At 37.4% G+C, this 17,563-nt stretch overlaps 1 protein-coding gene across 2 annotated transcripts in view; it reads left to right on the top strand.

Annotated features, from left to right (window-relative positions):
- Window positions 1-17,563, top strand: part of pde1cb (phosphodiesterase 1C, calmodulin-dependent b) — a 97,667-nt gene that overhangs the window by 14,305 nt on the left and 65,799 nt on the right. For both annotated transcript variants that reach the window (XM_057334606.1, XM_057334607.1), the window contains exon 3: window positions 6,645-6,813. In XM_057334606.1, coding sequence (XP_057190589.1) covers window positions 6,645-6,813 — 169 coding nt within the window. The remainder of the gene's footprint in view (window positions 1-6,644; window positions 6,814-17,563) is intronic.

Below are 17,563 nucleotides of genomic sequence, written 5' to 3'. Positions count from 1 at the left end.
GCATAACATATTCATCTGGTCAGTGCTTTGTGGATGCATTCAGCATGCTCTGTTTGGCTGCACATTTTGTAGGGATGCTTTGTCCTTCATTGAACCCTGACTGAGGTCTGAAAGAGAGTAGTAAGACACAATTTTGTATGAGCAATGTTTTTCTCAATATTATCTTTTTAAGCTTAATTTTACTTACAATGTATTTGACTTGTTTGTGTAACTTCAACAGTCTGTGTCTTACTGACATTGAGGAGCTGCGGAGGGGTACCTTTAAATATAGTACAAGAAGAGAAGTGAATACATGACAGAATAACTAAGAATTGTTAGAAATAGCAGAAACTTACCAAACAATCTGACCAAAGCCATTCAAGGTTAATTGACTACTTGGTGAGACAGCCTTTCTTAGGTTGTCCTCCATGTTCTTATTCTGTGTTGTGTTATAAAGGTGAATGATGTTGCGCATCAAAAATATGTGTCCCGATGGTGTAAGCATGTTGAGAAAATAATTGTTTTTGCGCATTGCAGCGAAAAGTTGTTTGAGTATTTACCCATCTGCAAAGCTCAGGGACTACTTGGACTCTCCTAAGGGCATCTCTTGGATCTTTGGTGTTGTATTCATGAAACCTGTCATATAAAGCATAATGCTCTGAAGATCCAGTAAGAGGATGGCAATTGGTATACTCCTCATCCTTCTTAATTTTCAGCCAGGGTAGATTCACTTTGAGCTTGCCTTCTTTTGCTAGCTGGATATTTTCTGTGGTGGGTTCAGCAAGTCTCCCTTCATAGGGACTGAAAGGGAGAGACTCTGCTTCACGAAGGTTTATATGTGCTGCAAGTCCTCTAGCGAAGTCATATATTACAACATTAGGGAAGTGCTTCCAATTTAGCAGCAAGTCAGCAAAGTCTCTTGGAGACTCTGCTCTGATGTTGAATTTGATGGAATAGACTATTCCACAAGGGCATGTTATAACTGCCCAGCCACCTGAGAGAAAACCAAAGTAAAATGAAAACTGCAAAAATAATATTGAAATATAAAGGAAACTGTAATAGTAACATTTCAACTATTAACATTATATGGAAAAAATAGTTGACCAAATTACTGACTAGTAAAAGCTCAACAACTGACATCCTGACACATCCTTACAATCAAAGCAAATTTTGTAATATTGAAATGATGTAATATTACATTTATAGATCTTAGATCTGAGTTTCTATTGTCCCTGTATTATCTTCACAAATATGAGCTTCCAATAATCTCTATTTAAAGGTTCCTAACATCACAAGGTCCGTGTAACGCTTTGCAGTTCTTTTTTCAATTTTCACCGTCAAAATTAATCAAATGAAAATTGGTTTCAAACTTTCAATTTCAATTTTCATGGGTACTTCACAAATGGATAATTGTCTCTCAGTTTCATTTTCAATTATACGTGTTTGGGTAATTGCTTCAGAATTTCAGATTTTCGAACAAACACAAAAATACTTGTTTTTCTAATTTTACATTTATGTGCTTGCGCTTGCAGCTGGATCGTACCATTATCGCCAGTGGTAGGGGTTTACAGTGCGTACTACTGTTTATATCAGATCACCGTTACCTTTGCACGTTAACCACATTGTCTGGACAATGAGTGAATGGAGTGCGCTTGATTCATATGAAAGTGTGATCCGTCGGTTGGTAGAATGTCCATCTAGAAAACATGTCGCTTTCACGGTTAATGTGTAATTATTATGAGACGTCATATTATCCCTTTATAACAAGAAAATATATCATTTAAATGCCATATTATCCCAGGGACGTCATTTCCACTGGGGACAGGGGGGACATGTCCCCCTCACTTTTCAAAATACCGTTCGTGTCCTCCTCACTTTCAAATGTGTTTGTAACGATTTTTTAACCACATGCCGTCATCGCCACGGAGACGTAGCCTAGGAACGAGCAGGACACAGAGTCTGCCTGTGTCGATGCGCGCGTCGCGTGCACACTCTAAAAAAAGATTACTGAAAGATTGTTTTCAATCACGTGGTTTTGATTTGAATTGGATAGAAACCTGTTTTTACATGGTCGTTGTTTCGGTAGGCTATGTTAAGCTGTTTCCTTATAATGGACTTTTGTGGGGAAGAAACGCGCAACGCGTGATTTATTACTTTTTTTGTTTAATAAGGACTCGTTCTTTTAACAGCAGTTAGTGTTAATGACAAGGCTTGACAACATTTTAGAAAGTCATCCTCGTCTCCTTCCGACCGCAGATTAAGGTGTACAAGCCAAGTTTTCCTCCGTTTCTCAGTCAGTACTCGCATTTCCCCCTTCATGAACATCCACTTTTGCTACACAATAAAAACACATTTTGGTTTAATCAATTTAAACAATCAAAAACAACGCAAAACATAGGTATTTTGAATTTGTGATAGAATTCAAATCAAAAACATTTCCCCCCATTTTGTGTCCCCCCACTTCTCAAACCAAAGTTACACTTGTATTATCCCGTCAAAACGAGAAAATATATTGTTTTAACGACATATGATCTCGTTATTATGACATAATTGAATTGGAAAAATAAAATGTATGTGGCAGCAATACGCCACCGTACGTAATATCTCGGGCTGCGACTGATACAAGTTATCCATCACTTCTACTTTTTGTGCGTGCACTCACTGCACTTGCTGTCCGGCCGTTCCCAATGACATACAGATCCGCAGCATTGCCATCTACTGACTAAAACCAAAACGGCAACCGATGTCGAATAGATTAATGATTACAGACCAGACAGTAGTGTTAGTAAAATATATATTTAATACATGTGTAATACATAAGGGAAATAAATATGATTAGATAAACCATAGGCCTTTCATAACGCGACAGTGTTGTGGGTCTGTGGGCGGCTGTAGACTACACCCCTACGACCGGCGATAATGGTACAATCCAGCTGCAAGCGTAAGCACATAAATGTAAAATTAGAAAAACAAGTAATTTTTGTGTTTGTTCGAAAATCTGAAATTCTGAAGCAATTATCCAAACAGACGGGCTCCACAGTAGTAAAGAACAGGTGGTCAATGAAATTATGTATGCCATCAGTAAATTCCTGGTACCGGTACATCATGCTGCAGTTGTTACATACTTTGTTGTAAATTGAAATTCCTAAATGGAGTACAAAAACAAATGTTAAACACTGTAACTGTAAAGATCTTTTAAACACTCAGAATGTTTCTTCAACTGTTCAAATGTTTTACCTTCAACTACTCCAGTAAAGGTCAAAATCTTTGCCGTTGAGGTAATCAGAATGGGGCCACTTAACATATGATTGCCCTCACATTCAGAGCAGAACGTTTCTGTCGGGTCCCGGGTCTGGCACTTCTGTTTTATGTTTTGTCCTCTGTTTTTGTTGTGTAAGCACTAGGCATTGTTTAACAGTTCACCATGTGCTCAGAAGTCCACGTGCTTGACCCCGCCCCTCTTGTCTTCTAATCATTAGCCACTTTTGCTGTCCTCACATCACCTGGGCTCGTCCTCTCTCTCCAGCTGCCCCTCGTTCCACGTTAATTTCTTCCCCTTCTTATTCCTTGTGTTTTTCTTGTCTTGTGACGGATCGTTAGCTTTTGCTGCATAGCATAGCCGGTCTTAGACCCTCTCTAGTACCTTGTCTGGAAATCTAGTTTCCACCCTTGTCGTGATATCTAGTTATCTTGCCATCTTGCCTTGTAACCTTGCTATCATCTTATCTTGTTACCTAGTACTCACCAATTGTCCTGTCTGGCTCCAGTGCTGTTACCACTACCGGGTGTCTGCATTTTCTACTCTGTTTACCCCAGCGACCACGGCTGCTAGACCTCGCCCCACGCCACTCTTGGGTCGCCGAAGTGAGTTCTCTCCCGGCTGGGAGATTATCTTCTGCCTGGTTTCTCTTCGCCGGAGGCTCGAGTCTCCTGGGTTGCTGTGCTGACTTCTTCTGCCGTGGGTCCTGGCTCTGACGAACGGACTACGGCTGAACTGCCCTTCTCCTTTGAGGAGAATCCACTTCGGAACCGTCAATCGTGACGTTTGGACTAACGCTTCTCCTTTGAGGAGAAACCACTTCAGAACCGTCAATCGTGACGTTTGGACTAACGCTTCTCCTTTGAGGAGAATTCACTTCGAAACCGTCAATCGTGACACTTGGACTATCACTCCTCCCTCGAGGCGATCCCCGGCCTTGTCAGCCTCCCCATGGTCATTACGGCCGAGCGCTCGAGCCATTTTGTCCCCAAGCCCTGGTTGCCTCCTATTTTTCTGTCTTGTGGAAACTAATACATGCCATATCTGTCTGTGACTAACTGTTTAATAAATATGTTAACCTGCATCTGACTCCGGTATCATCCCTGACAGTTTCTTCTGGGATTAGTTGATGTCGCAATTTCATGTTGTAGACCACTTGTCAAATCTTCAGAAAGGTCAACGGGCAGAGATTTATTTTTAATTAAACGGCACACCATCCTCTCTGTGCTATTGGTAGTAGGTGGGTACTGTTGATCATAATTATCCACACCCTCAGTTTGGTGTTAGGGTGTTGGCATGGTATCAGTACATTCTGTGGTTTTAAACCTTTGGAAAAGAGCCTTCTGACATTGAAAAAAAATGCCACTTGGCAATTGCTTTATGTACACAGGCTTGTTTTGTTTTATTACATGGACAGGACCATGTTGTCTTTTTACTGTCATATACAACAGTCACTCGTCCAAGCCTGCAGTAGTATGATAATTTAGGCTCATACACGGATATATTTTTTTTGTTGAGGGCGCAGTAAATGTAATGTCTACAAAGAGTGGCACATCAACTTTGTATGCCATGTGCTTCCTTTCAATGCATGCATCTTTCCAGTTTTCTCCGAACCATTTACCCTTCTTTCTGTTAAGGTGTCTTCTCGAAGATTAACAGAATTTTCAGCATTTTGAGGACAGAAAGCCAAGGATCTGAGATGGCTGCACTCAAATGCCCTCAAGCCACTCCTTTGCGCAAATTCAGCATTTAGGTTGCACTGATCCAGCTCACAAATTAATTTGTCTTGTGCTCCCCAAATCTTCTTCTGTACATGTATGGGAATGAATGGTGCACTGAAAGATTTTTCTACAGCGTATATATATTTTTATTGTCAACACACTGACAAAGTAAATGCCGCCCTGATGTTATGGGCTCTTGAATATCTGTGTGCTTTCTTGTAATATGAAGTCTTGTAATGTACTTTTCTCAAGTACGAATGGAGAAGTTGCAAGTGTTGACAGAGGTGTTGGTGGCATCTGAGCAGACACAGTAGGAAGTGGAGCACTGGATGCTGGGCTATGGACAAGGGGAGAATGAGCATCCTTGCCGTGAATACCCCACTTTAATTTGCATTTTTGAAGATGCATCATTAACTGCCCTTTCCTTATGAGAGTGGCAGGGCAATAGCAACACTGAAAATGTGCATTTCCTCTACAGTGTAAATTGCACTTTACAATGACATAATCTGAAAAAATAACTTTATTATTATTTATTATGTGTATTATAGAAACGGGAAAATACAGGAAACAAAAACAAAATTCCCGTAATAATACGGGACGTAACAATAAGCTTATATCATTGTATAGAGAATAATAATATAGGTAGATTGGAAGCCCTGAACTCACCATCATGATGTACTGCCACCTTTAAATTATTTTCTATATGTTTTTTATGCTCAGTTCCTGCGTTGTTTTGTACGTTTCACAAAAAGGGCAGTGAAATAGGTCACAGCACTGTGTGCACCTTGAAATTACTGGGCAATTTCCTTTTTTAAAGACATTCATCTAAAACAAGACAATGGTATATATGTATTGATTAGTCAAACAACATCCTCTTCACATCGATTTTATGATTATAATCATACAAAAGTATATTATTTTAGTGTATGATTATATATACTGTATATCTATACAGGTATATATGATTACAAGATTAGGCGTATGACTATAATGAGAATAATTGTTTGCTTTATAAAAGTTCAACACTTATCAATCACATTATTTATTTCTTAACAACGGAAACATTATACACATTATCAGTTATACACAATACGCATTAAGAATTATGCTGTTTTGGATATTTAACTCTACTAGGTAACGGTATAACTACAAAAGAAATCAATAATATATTACGTACATAGAAATAAAGATTCAAAAACCGTACCTGTACCATCACTACTATCAATCAATCAATCCAACTTCCTGAAAATCATTCCTGAATTTCCTCATCACGTGCGCTCTACCGTTCACCACCTCATTGCGCATGTGTTGGTGACATCATCAAACATACACCGGCACGCATGCGTGTTATAACATCCATTTACGTATTGGATGATCCACGCGCTACAGGCCGCAGCGAGGACAGTCTCAAACTTTGGGCGGGTTTTTGGGATGGAAATTGTCCACCCAATCTGGCACCACTGCTGCCGTGTCTTGAGGTAAATTATTACGATAATAATGATTTTACGGAGATATATTGTTTTACAAACGTTTCCATCAGGGTTTTATAGGTTATATGAGTCAAAATTAGCATAACCAAAAGACGTGAACTGTATAGACCTCACTAGTTGGTCGTTTAGTTGATCTCATTCACACTTAAGTAAGAAGGTTTGTGGGTGATATTAATATTGTAATCTGGTTTCCAGGCTCAAAGTCTCAAAGTGCACTATGGAACACGCTGACAGCTGGGACAGGAACAAAGGAAAAGGTGAAAGTTCAGAGGGATATTCCTGATGATCCACGCCGGATAGAACAGATCCTGGCTGATGAGATTCCTATAGACGGTCCAGAGGCAACAGAAAAAACTGCTGTCAGGTTCATTTCACGTCTTTTATTATGGATGACTGCTGCTTTACCTTTCTTATGATTCTCTCTCTGTCATGACTCGTTTAAACATCAGCTTAGCCTCGGGTGTTTTGCCTAAAATTTCATTGGAGAAGTTCAAAATAAATGTACATAACTGTTAACATGCGGTGAGAGTGTAAAATTTATGTCGTTGTCAGATTAGATAATTTGGTCTAATAACGAGAAGTTAGCTCATATTTAAATGTTTTTTTCTTCACAGATTTTGATATTTTCTGTAATCTGAACACAGTTTGAGACATTGCTGAGATCTCTGATATGTGTGAAAGCAGTAGTAGTATATTTTCTTTTTTTGGAGACAAATCTTAGAAGTCTTTATTTTGAATTTTGGAGAAACCGTTTCAACTTTTTCTTCCCTGCTGGCATAAACGCGGTGCTGGGAATGTGGTGTTGGACAAGAGCATATAATTCACAACATTGATGAATTTCTTTCTATAACCCAGTGCTCTTTTTGCGTTTTATTTGTAAGACATTTTGTAGTGAACGAATTATTGTATTTTTTTCGGTATGTTGATTTTTACAGCATAGACAAGAATGGGGTCAAACAGGGTCAAATGTTCATCTATATTGGGCAAGAACATTGCAGATGTTGACGTCATCATGATGCAGTCTGTCATTATACCACATAGTGACGACATGCATAGTTTTGCTGTACCATAGCGAACACACACAATTCATTGATTCATTGACGTGAAATAAAATTGATTATGTTTGTTGGGACCTACTCTACTTGTAACCCACAAACCCAAGTAAACACAGAATAAGGATAAGGTCAGAACCAGTTTGTCAACACAACATTTGGGTCTAGATTTAGAATACCTGGATGGTCTGCTTTCCGCTTTATTTACTTTCTGCTTTATGTAAGGTGGTTGAAAGGACCAGCTTTCAGCCTAATGTTGACAGTTTAAGAGTTAAATGTTGTGTTAAAGGTAGAGGCTTTTCCGTACCCGTGCATATTCGATAGGTTCAGGTAATGGACTCTAGAGCAATCACTTCATGTGTCCTTTTCTTGAGTCTTGACCCTGTGAAATCAATGTGTTTACATGATCCGTCATGGTTAATTTCACAGATGGACTTGTGTGTGGCAGTACGTTCCCTGCATTACGTGATAAGATTAAAGATACTCTTGAGTGTATCGTGAGTGGAGCGATAGCTCTTTTGCTCTTCATCAAGCGGTCCTGATGTTCTATCGAGCTACTGCGCTGTAATATGATTGATATCAAGAAATCGGCTTTCTTTACGGTAACACACCAGAGAGCCAAATAAACTCTTTCATGTAAATGAGGGTATGAAATTTGAAATGTGTATTTTGGTATTATTCACAATTGGCGTAAAAACAGTTTGTCTTGTTAGAAACTACTTATTAGCCCGCATTTATTCTTGGGCTGAAGTTTTGGTAGAAAAACAAAGGAATAAAAAACTACAGTAAAATTGTATTTTTGTTGCTTTTCTTTTTAATATCTACTTTGTTACAGTGATAAACAGCTATTGCAGTTGCTTAAATTAGTGCTCGCAAATACTTAAAGAGTACATAACTAGGGATTTTTAAGGTCCTACTTTGGTTTATGGAGTGTCCAACAACAAGTTTATGTACACAGAAGGTGTAAAAACACAATTATTTCGTAATAATAGCTAGTTATTCTTACATTACTTCTTGACTGACTCTGACATGATTCGTTCTGTGATTCATCTGTCTAATCCCCTCCTTTCTGCTGGCCTAGTCTGATTGGTCAGATGGTCTAGTCTGCTGTGATTGGTCTACCGTGAATGAGGCTCACGAGCTACAGTGTTTGGGGGAGAAGAGTGAAGTTTTCGTGGGCAGTCCTACAAAAACGTAGGCGGGGACTATATGTAGTGACGTACATCCGCGGCGGTTCTCGAATCGAACTAGGGACGACTCGTTTGCGTGATTCAGAGTCGACTCCCTTTTTTCCAAGCCAATAATTCATTCACCTTCGGATTTACAACTTGGCAGACTGCTTACTTTCAAACACGCCAACATTACACACTGCATGAAATGTCATTTTCATGATCTCATGTTATGTACTCTTTAAATACAAAAATGGCTTAGTTAGTGTATTGTAAGGGTTTAAACAACAAGTCGAATACTAGACGTGCACCTTACACGACTGCTTCAGTTTAACTGTGGTGGTTGAGAAATACAGAGAGCTGCTTTTGTATTCTGTGTACAGAGAGCCATCTTTCATTCCTGCTGCAGTCCGAGATGGCTAATTGAAAATTTTGGTTCGTGGAGGAATCAGTCACTAGTGTGAATATTGGCAGAATGTTCTCTGCCTTACAAAAGAATAGAAAAACAGTTTAACAGCACTAAAACCTTTTAAAGATGGTATTTTTTGGCCTTTTGCCACTTTTTCATTAGATAGAGAGTTTAGAGTGAAATATAGTTTTAGGGGAAGAGAGGAAATTGAACCACTTTGAACCTCAATCATCCACATCAGCACCATGGCTAACCGTGCGTGAAGCGCTGCACCACAGCCTAACCTACAGTAACTCAAAATGTGTCTCTGTTGTGTCCCTGACTAGTTTTTTTTAAACTGCTTTTACCTTGTCGTTATTTTGTTTTGTGTTGTTGGTTGCTGAAAGTGTGAGGCTTTTCAGTGTAGAAAGGCGAGTTTGAGTGTTTTTTTAAATGTCTTTTCCCAGTGTACCCGATTGGTAGAAAATGATCATTGACGTATTTGCCCTTACGCACAAGTGAGCAAACTAAGGAGGTTGTTGGTCTGGTGGGCCAGCTCTCTTCTGATAGTGTAATATTGAATTGGTAAGATATATATTACAGAAATTTGTATTACCCTGAAGGATTATAATTTTGTATTGAATAATGATGTGAACTAAATTTGACATGTATTAAGTTGATATGGAATTGAAATTTCGGTGTATAGAAAAATATAACAGGTGCTACGTTTACATTAGTTTCCTTTTGGGTTTGTAGTGCGATTTATTTTCCATAATTAGTATATCACAATAGTTAAATGACATGTTTAGTGATCAAGTTCGCATCTACAAATGCTAATGCAAATTCTTATTTTCTCTAGTTTGAAGATCTTTATGGGCTTTTTGGAAATAGGAAACCAATTTTAGCTGCGTTGTAATATTCCTCACTCTCTATCAAGGAAAGGGGACACTACATATAATTATGAGGGAGGGATTCACCAACTATACTTAATGTAACCTATGTTATATGAAGCACTCAAAGAAAATCAATAAACCATAAATTGCTCTTTACCAGATTATTATTATTAAGAATAAAAATAATCGAGATGGATAAATCACAAGACGAGATGAAGGGAACGAATCATTGATGGTAACGATGTCAATTCAATGTCCAATGAAAAATGTCCAAATTGTCCTTTTGTGTCCTTATATGTTGTACTTATCATAGATGAAGAGGATGATGAAGATGATATCCTGACCAACCAATCCCAATGTTGGACTCAAACAATAGATTTCCACCATGTGCTCCAAAATCACGTGCCTTAAGTAAATTCACTCCAACAGTTCATGATAGGATGTGCAGTAGTAATCTCAGCAATGCCCCTTAGTCCATATCCTTGTAGTGAACATATTAGCAGTATGAAAAACTGCCGATACAAAAGCAGTCCTTCTAAGATAAAATACACAAACTGACTGTTAACATGCTAACAAACACATACCACAGAGCAAACATAAGAAATACAATTCATACATAAAGTCAACTGAATAAAATATAAATCCAAACCAAACATAGAAAGACACTTATATTGATTGAGCTTGAAACACAATAAGGTTTCTCAATCAGGACTCTATAATGTTTGCAGGTAGCATGAGAAAAAGACCATGGCTACATCCAAAATCGCATACTGTGACAGTACGTACTGAATTTTGAATAAGTACCTACCTACTGTATCAGCCGTTAAAACAAGTGCGTTCTATATAGTATGAGTAGCATGATTATTTTTATGGTCATGTGACCCATATTCTCTTTGACCTATGATGTATTAACAACAACCTACACATGAGCGTTTATAAAAACATGATTTAGTTTCTTTGAATTAATATTCAAAGAAACACCAGATACAGATGAAAATACTCTCAAACACTTAATTGTCTTTTCAACTTCTGTGTAATTTCTTTAAAAAGGGTTGTATCATCAGCCAATTGTATGTACTTTATTCCTGTATCTTGTATTTTAATACCACGGAAAAAATATTTTTTAATATGAATGGCCATAACCTCTGTAACCAGCAAAAAAAGCAATGGGCTAATAGGACGGCCCTGTGGAATCCCTCTTTTAATCTCAAATCTATAGGAAGTTCCAGTAGCTAATTTCACACAGCTACTTTGAAACCTATAAATTTAAATTAAATTATGTTCAATTGTATCAAAGGCCTTATAAAAACCAACAAATAAAATAAAACTATCTTCATTAACAAATTCACTGTACTGTACTCTATAAGATCTAATACAAGCCTAATATTATTACTAATATATCTTCCTTTTATAAAACCTGGTTGTGCCTCATCAATAATAGATTCTAGTCCTGATTTTAATCTTTCAGCAAATATTGAAGCAATCATTTTTCTATCATTATTAATTAAGGTAATAGGTCGCCAATTATCCAACAATAAAAGATCTTTATCAGGTTTTGGAATTAAAGATATTAGGCCTTGAGTCATGGACCCCGAAAACACCCCGATCAACAGATTCTTTACATACCATTAAAATAAATTTGACTAAATCATCTTGAAATATTTTTAAAAATTCAGCAGTTAAGCCATCATTACCGGGGGACTTGTTCAATTTAAGTTTTTTTATAGCTGTTCTAATTTCTAGAATTGATACATCTTTATCGCACAAGGCTTTATAATCTTCATCGATCTTATCTATATTATGTTAAAGGGGTCCCAAAAAATCGTCCATTTTGTCTATTGAACATGCATTGCTGGAATATAACTTGCCATGACAATTGGAAACATATTTTGAGATTGTAATAGGGCCTTGTATTTCATGTCCATTCATATTACGTTTCCTAATAGTTGTGTATTCTCAATTTCTTTTCTCTAAATTATAAAAATATCTAGAGTTAGTTTCCCCTTCTTGCGTCTTTGTGATCTTACAAAGGCTCCTTTTGCTTTAATCATATATAATTTATCTAACTCAGCTTGCAAATTTAGCAACAAATTATGATTTCTGCCCGTATCAGTGGTGTTACATATAGTTTTAATAATTTCCTCTTTTTTTTTATTTATTGGACTTTGCAATCTCTTTGCCTCTATTAACTGCAATAGATCTTATATGAAACTTCATAAGCTCCCAATTTTTACAGAACAAATTAGTTTGCTTAGCTTGATTCCAATATTTTTGTATTGTCTTTTTAATTTCATCCTTAAAATGATCAATTCCCAATAAACTATTATTAAGTTTCCAATACGTTTTGGATCCTTTATATGAAGTTTCATTGTTCACTTTAATAAGAAGGTAAATCATCTTATGGTCAGATATTGATGGCTCTACAGATACTTTATTAGTGTTTTGTTCTAAAGAATTAGAAATTAACCAAAAATCTATTCTTGACTGTCGAGATTTATCTCCATTGTTCCAAGTGTATTCTGTCAAAAGTGGGTTTTTATATCTCCATATATCAAATAGTCCTAAGTTTTTACAAAATTTAAATAACTCTGAATCAGTATATGGTCTACAAGCAACTGGAAATATGTCCATTTTAGCATCTGGGACACTATTAAAATCCTCACCTAGAACAACTTAAATATCAGGAATCCTTTCTCTTACCTCTTTAACCTCATTTTCAATACCAGAGAATAATTCAATATTATACTTTTCAATGTTTGAAGCATATACAGTACCTAATAAAAACATTTCCCCCTTACTGGATACTGTTAAAATGACCCATCTACCTCCATTGTGGACTTTGCTATTAATTAATTAATTAATTTCAGGGTACCAATGCCGAGCATGTTTTCCCTGCTCAGATTCTCCAGGTGTCCCGAACTCTCATTGATCTTTTTTGATAAGAGAGTTATAATGTTCTCCTGCATCTGAAGAAGTGACGGCTCCTCTTTTAGTTTCTTTGAGCGAGGTTTCTCTGGCGTGTCGTCTATATCCGGCATACATTGAAGATCTTTCTCGAATGTATACGAGTGATCTGTCATCACAACGTCATTACTTGCAGCTTCATCTTGCGTCATCACAGATTTCGATGTTTTAGGATCATCCTTGTCCTTTCGCTTAGTAGCATCGTTAGAATTGTTGGCCGTGTATGGCTTCATCCACGTGTTATCAAAGGGGAACAATTGTAACACGTATTACCCGTTTAACAGTCCAAAGGAAAATGTCCGTATTCCATAAAGTATAACAAATTAAATTTTATACTCATTATTTCAGAATGTCATTTAAGTACTGGAATGATTCAGGTATTGATCACGAAGTGTCTGAATGTCTGGCTGATGTGGATCTGTCTTTTAGATATAAGCTCTTGTTATTGTGCATGCTCTTAATAGTAAAGAATCATTACTCTGTTTGAACAACAACGCTTTGTAGACTCATTATTTAAGAATATAATATTCACAGGCAAGATGTTGATAATTGCTTGCTGATAAAAATGATTTTCCCTAAACGCAGTCTGTTCTTAATGTTGGTTAGCAATTCTGTTTGCTGTTGTTAGGTCCTCATTAAAGCAGCTTGTTCAAGTGCCGTCTGAAGATTGAATAAATAATTGCACGCCATTCTTTAGTTACACGGAAAAACACTTTAAATCAAATTGAACATAACCGATACAGCGCACCTATGAGTCATTTAGCTGTGTTTGTTTGCTTACTGAAAGAAAAATGACCAAAAACTATTGGGAAAACGTCAGAAACTTCACATCATTCACAGGAGTTCATTAATGACACTCTTTAAATCTCAGACTTGTTTTAAAGTCATCTGAGACTTCTTTGTAATTATCCGTAACAATGTTTTCAACAAAGTTCTCTCTGTCTCTCTCTCTGTCTCAAGCTAAATTTTAGAATTGAATACAAGATTAAAAGTCACAAATTGCAAATCAAATTGCTGAACACATGGTTGCATGCTAGGATCGCTTCATTGTCTAATGCTTGCTAAAATGAAACGTAGGCTAACACTTTACAAAAAGGTGCTTTTTGTTAACAATTGTTAAAGCATTAGCTAAAACGAACTAACAATGAACAATACTAGTACAGAATTTATTAATGTTAGTTCATGTTAAAGGGATACTTCACCCAAAAATGAAAATTCTATCATCATTTACTCACCTTCGAGTTGTTCAGAGAAAGATATTTGGAAGAATGCTTATAACCACCAGACAGATTTTGCCCCCCATTGACTCCCATAGTACGAAAACTTACAATGGTAGTCAAAAGTGCCCCAGAACTGTTTGCTGTCCTACATTCTTCAAAATATCTTCTTTTGTGTTCAACAGAACAACAACAAAGTAAAGTAATTTTTCCTACTATGGGAGTCAATGGGGGGGCGAGATCTGTCTGGTTACAAGCATTCTTCCAAATATCTTTCTCTGTGTTCATCAGAACAAAGACATTTATACAGATTTGGAACGACTCGAAGGTGAGTAAATGATGACAGAATTTTCATTTTTGGGTGAAGTATCCCTTTAATTTCAGCATTTACTAATACATTATTAAAATCAAATGTTGTGTCTGTTAACATTAGTTAATGCACCATGAACTAACATTAATAGGGATTAATAAATACTGAAAAACGAAATTGTTCATGCTAATGTTAGCTAATGCATTATTACTGTTAACAAATAGCACCTTATTATAAAGTGTTACCAATGGACCTTCTTTAGCTCGCTACATGTGTACAAAACGGGTGGGAAGGGGGCGGTCTACAGCCCTAAGGAGATGGTCTTACTTATATAGCTAGCTATCTAGCTAGCTACCCTGTGTGCAAGTGCATGGCCCAGCTGTCTGAGAACTTGTAAACACAAACTTGTTACCCTTAAGACTAGAAAAAACACCCGTGTTCCCCCAGCCAATCAGATTTTGAGAAAGCACTTGGCAGTTTGTGTACAATATGCATGAGGCCATCTATAAACTTATGGTGGAACCCGCACCCGAGTGTTTTTTAATTTGTACGAGTTCGGGATCTGAGACCGAGAAACATTTTCATGTCCTCCTGTGAGACCTTTCCTGTGTCAACAGGGCTGCTGCGAATGACCTGTGACATTTGAACACTTTCACCTTTGTAGGCTGTGATGTCGGCTGGATTCTCTTTAACTCTAAAGCGAGTTTTAAAAGCTGTTTAAAGAACAACATCACTTGTTGGGCATCTAGGGCAGTGGTTCTCAAACTTTTTCGTTGTAAGGCCCCCTTTGTGTTAAGTGCATCGCTTTGCGGCCCCCCATATAAAGACGTATAATCTTAAACTTAGGATTTTAATTAAACCAAAAACATTCAGTTATACAATGCTGGAACCTCAATTATTTGGGCTGGTGGTGTCATTTTTCTGATGTTTGATTGCATAAAATCTATGATACATTTCTATATTTCACAAAATGCCACAAAATCTGTGGCCCCCCTGGATCCATCTTGGGGCCCCACCAGGGGGCCACGGCCCCCAGTTTGAGAACCACTGATCTAGGGAGCCTTCGGTGAAGGCCAAAATTGGTCTGAAATTGTGTAATATGGCTCGTCGAAGGCTGAAATGCGGGACTAGCACTTCTTTTGTCATTTTGGACCACCAAACAAGGAAAGCAGGCATGTTGCATTCTCAGTATTATAGCAGGTGGATAGAAAGGCAAAAGTTGCAGTTGTATCCTCATATGTCTTGTGATCGGTCATGCTCGATGAGCGCAAAATATAAACCTCACTTAAAAGACATCAACGGCACAAAGAGCAAAGCATCATCAAACAAGACCTTTGAAGGGCTCAGAGAGGCCGAAGAGAAGCCCAGATGAAAGCCTGGCTGGAGTGAGGTGTCTTTGAAACTTGGTATTTTCTCCCACATCCCACATCAGGTAATTGAAAGGCCCCTGGAAGTGAGTTATCATCTTAAGTGAACAGCGGGGAGGGAGAGACGGGTGGAGGCGATGAACTAAAGGCAGAGAGATAAACAGATATTAGGTCTGTTTGGACAGGAATTGTTTTACTTGGGGACGTGAGGTAATTTCATTATTCACAAGTTGCCGATTTTATTGCTGGCTAGATTGAAAACGTCAGTGTTTTTCTTCCTTTACCCTTGAAGACATTAACAGCCTTTAGTTATGTTTTCACAAACACAAGGGTTGTGTCATTGAATTCTCACCTGGATCAACATGTCTGAAACGTATATAAATAGCACATTTGGTGGAATATAAAATGTTTTCACATATAGCATAATAATGTAAATGTCTAACACAGCATTATCATCTTAAAAAAGTATTGAAGATGATAACAGAAATGCACATAAGTACTGGGTTTTTGTATGTTTGGTTGTATGACTTCTATTTAATGTAAAAAGAAGAATATAGGCTGACTATTATATAGTATTTTTTTGCTTTAAAAGTGACCAGTAAACACCAGACTGTTTTTCAGCCTTGCTGCTGTGTCTTCTCTGCAGATAACAGCTGGCTGCGAATGGCTCCCTGGAGAAAAACATTTCCAGCGTGAGGAATCAAATCTCTGTGCTTTAGATGCGGGCCGGACAACACGGCTTTCAGCCTTATTGGATTTCGTGGGTTGCCAGGAAACTTTTTATATAATGACCCCATTGTGTGGAGCAGATGGAAAAATACAACAGGACCAGAAACAAAAAGAGGGATAAAGTAAATCAAATCTTGCCTGCGTGTTTGTTCGTTCTCAGCCGAGAGGTAAAGACAGCCGAGTAGGGTGACAAAAGAGCCGTACCGCGGTATTTCGTCTTTGGTGGAGTTCAGTAAACCAGTTGAATACTTTAATACAGATATATATATATATATATATATATTATATAAAGATAAGTGTTGTGCAGGAGCAAACACAGCCAAATTTCTAAATGTTTTTTTGGTATCAGTTTTGTCTGTGACGTTTCTCTTAAGATGCTTCAGGGGAATAAAAATGGCAAGAATAGTTTTAATACGTATTGTTTCAAGGCAGCTTTACATAAAACCATGTCGTAAGCCCTCAAAGGCGACTGAGCACCGAGGCAAGAAACAAAATCTATAAGATGATTATAGAGCTAGTGGAGGAAAAACATTGAGAGCAGGGCTCAACAATAAGGACTGCCCGATGGCACGGGGCCAGCATGAGAGACAGTTGACAGACATATAGAAATATGCACACGGACGGAAAGTTCAGACTCAGACAAGGCACAAAATGCTGAATTGAGTTCTCCTTTATGTCTTCTTACTCTTCAACAGACATATGCACATAAAATGATGCCAAAATGCCCATAATAGCAAGTATCCTTGTTAAAGTAATCCATTACAGTTTGGAAACAAAACACGTGTTAAAGTAAATCAGATCCGTGCATCTCATAGAGCGGCAGCAGCATTATTAAGATCTTTTTAATGTTCAACAAACAACAAAGGACGAAGACAAAAACACAGCTCCTGACTGGTTAAATTATAAGATATAGTAAGATTTAATCTATATTTCATTCAAAACACTGATTATTTGATACTTTGATTACTTGTTCTTATTTTATCACTTACTGGTCAGTTGTCTTCAACAATATTTGAAATTTCTGT

This window comes from Triplophysa rosa, linkage group LG5, assembly GCF_024868665.1.
Source record: "Triplophysa rosa linkage group LG5, Trosa_1v2, whole genome shotgun sequence".
Taxonomy (NCBI): Eukaryota; Metazoa; Chordata; class Actinopteri; order Cypriniformes; family Nemacheilidae; genus Triplophysa; species Triplophysa rosa.
The sequence above is the reverse complement of the archived record's forward strand: the minus strand, read 5'-3'. Positions and strand labels throughout refer to the sequence as shown.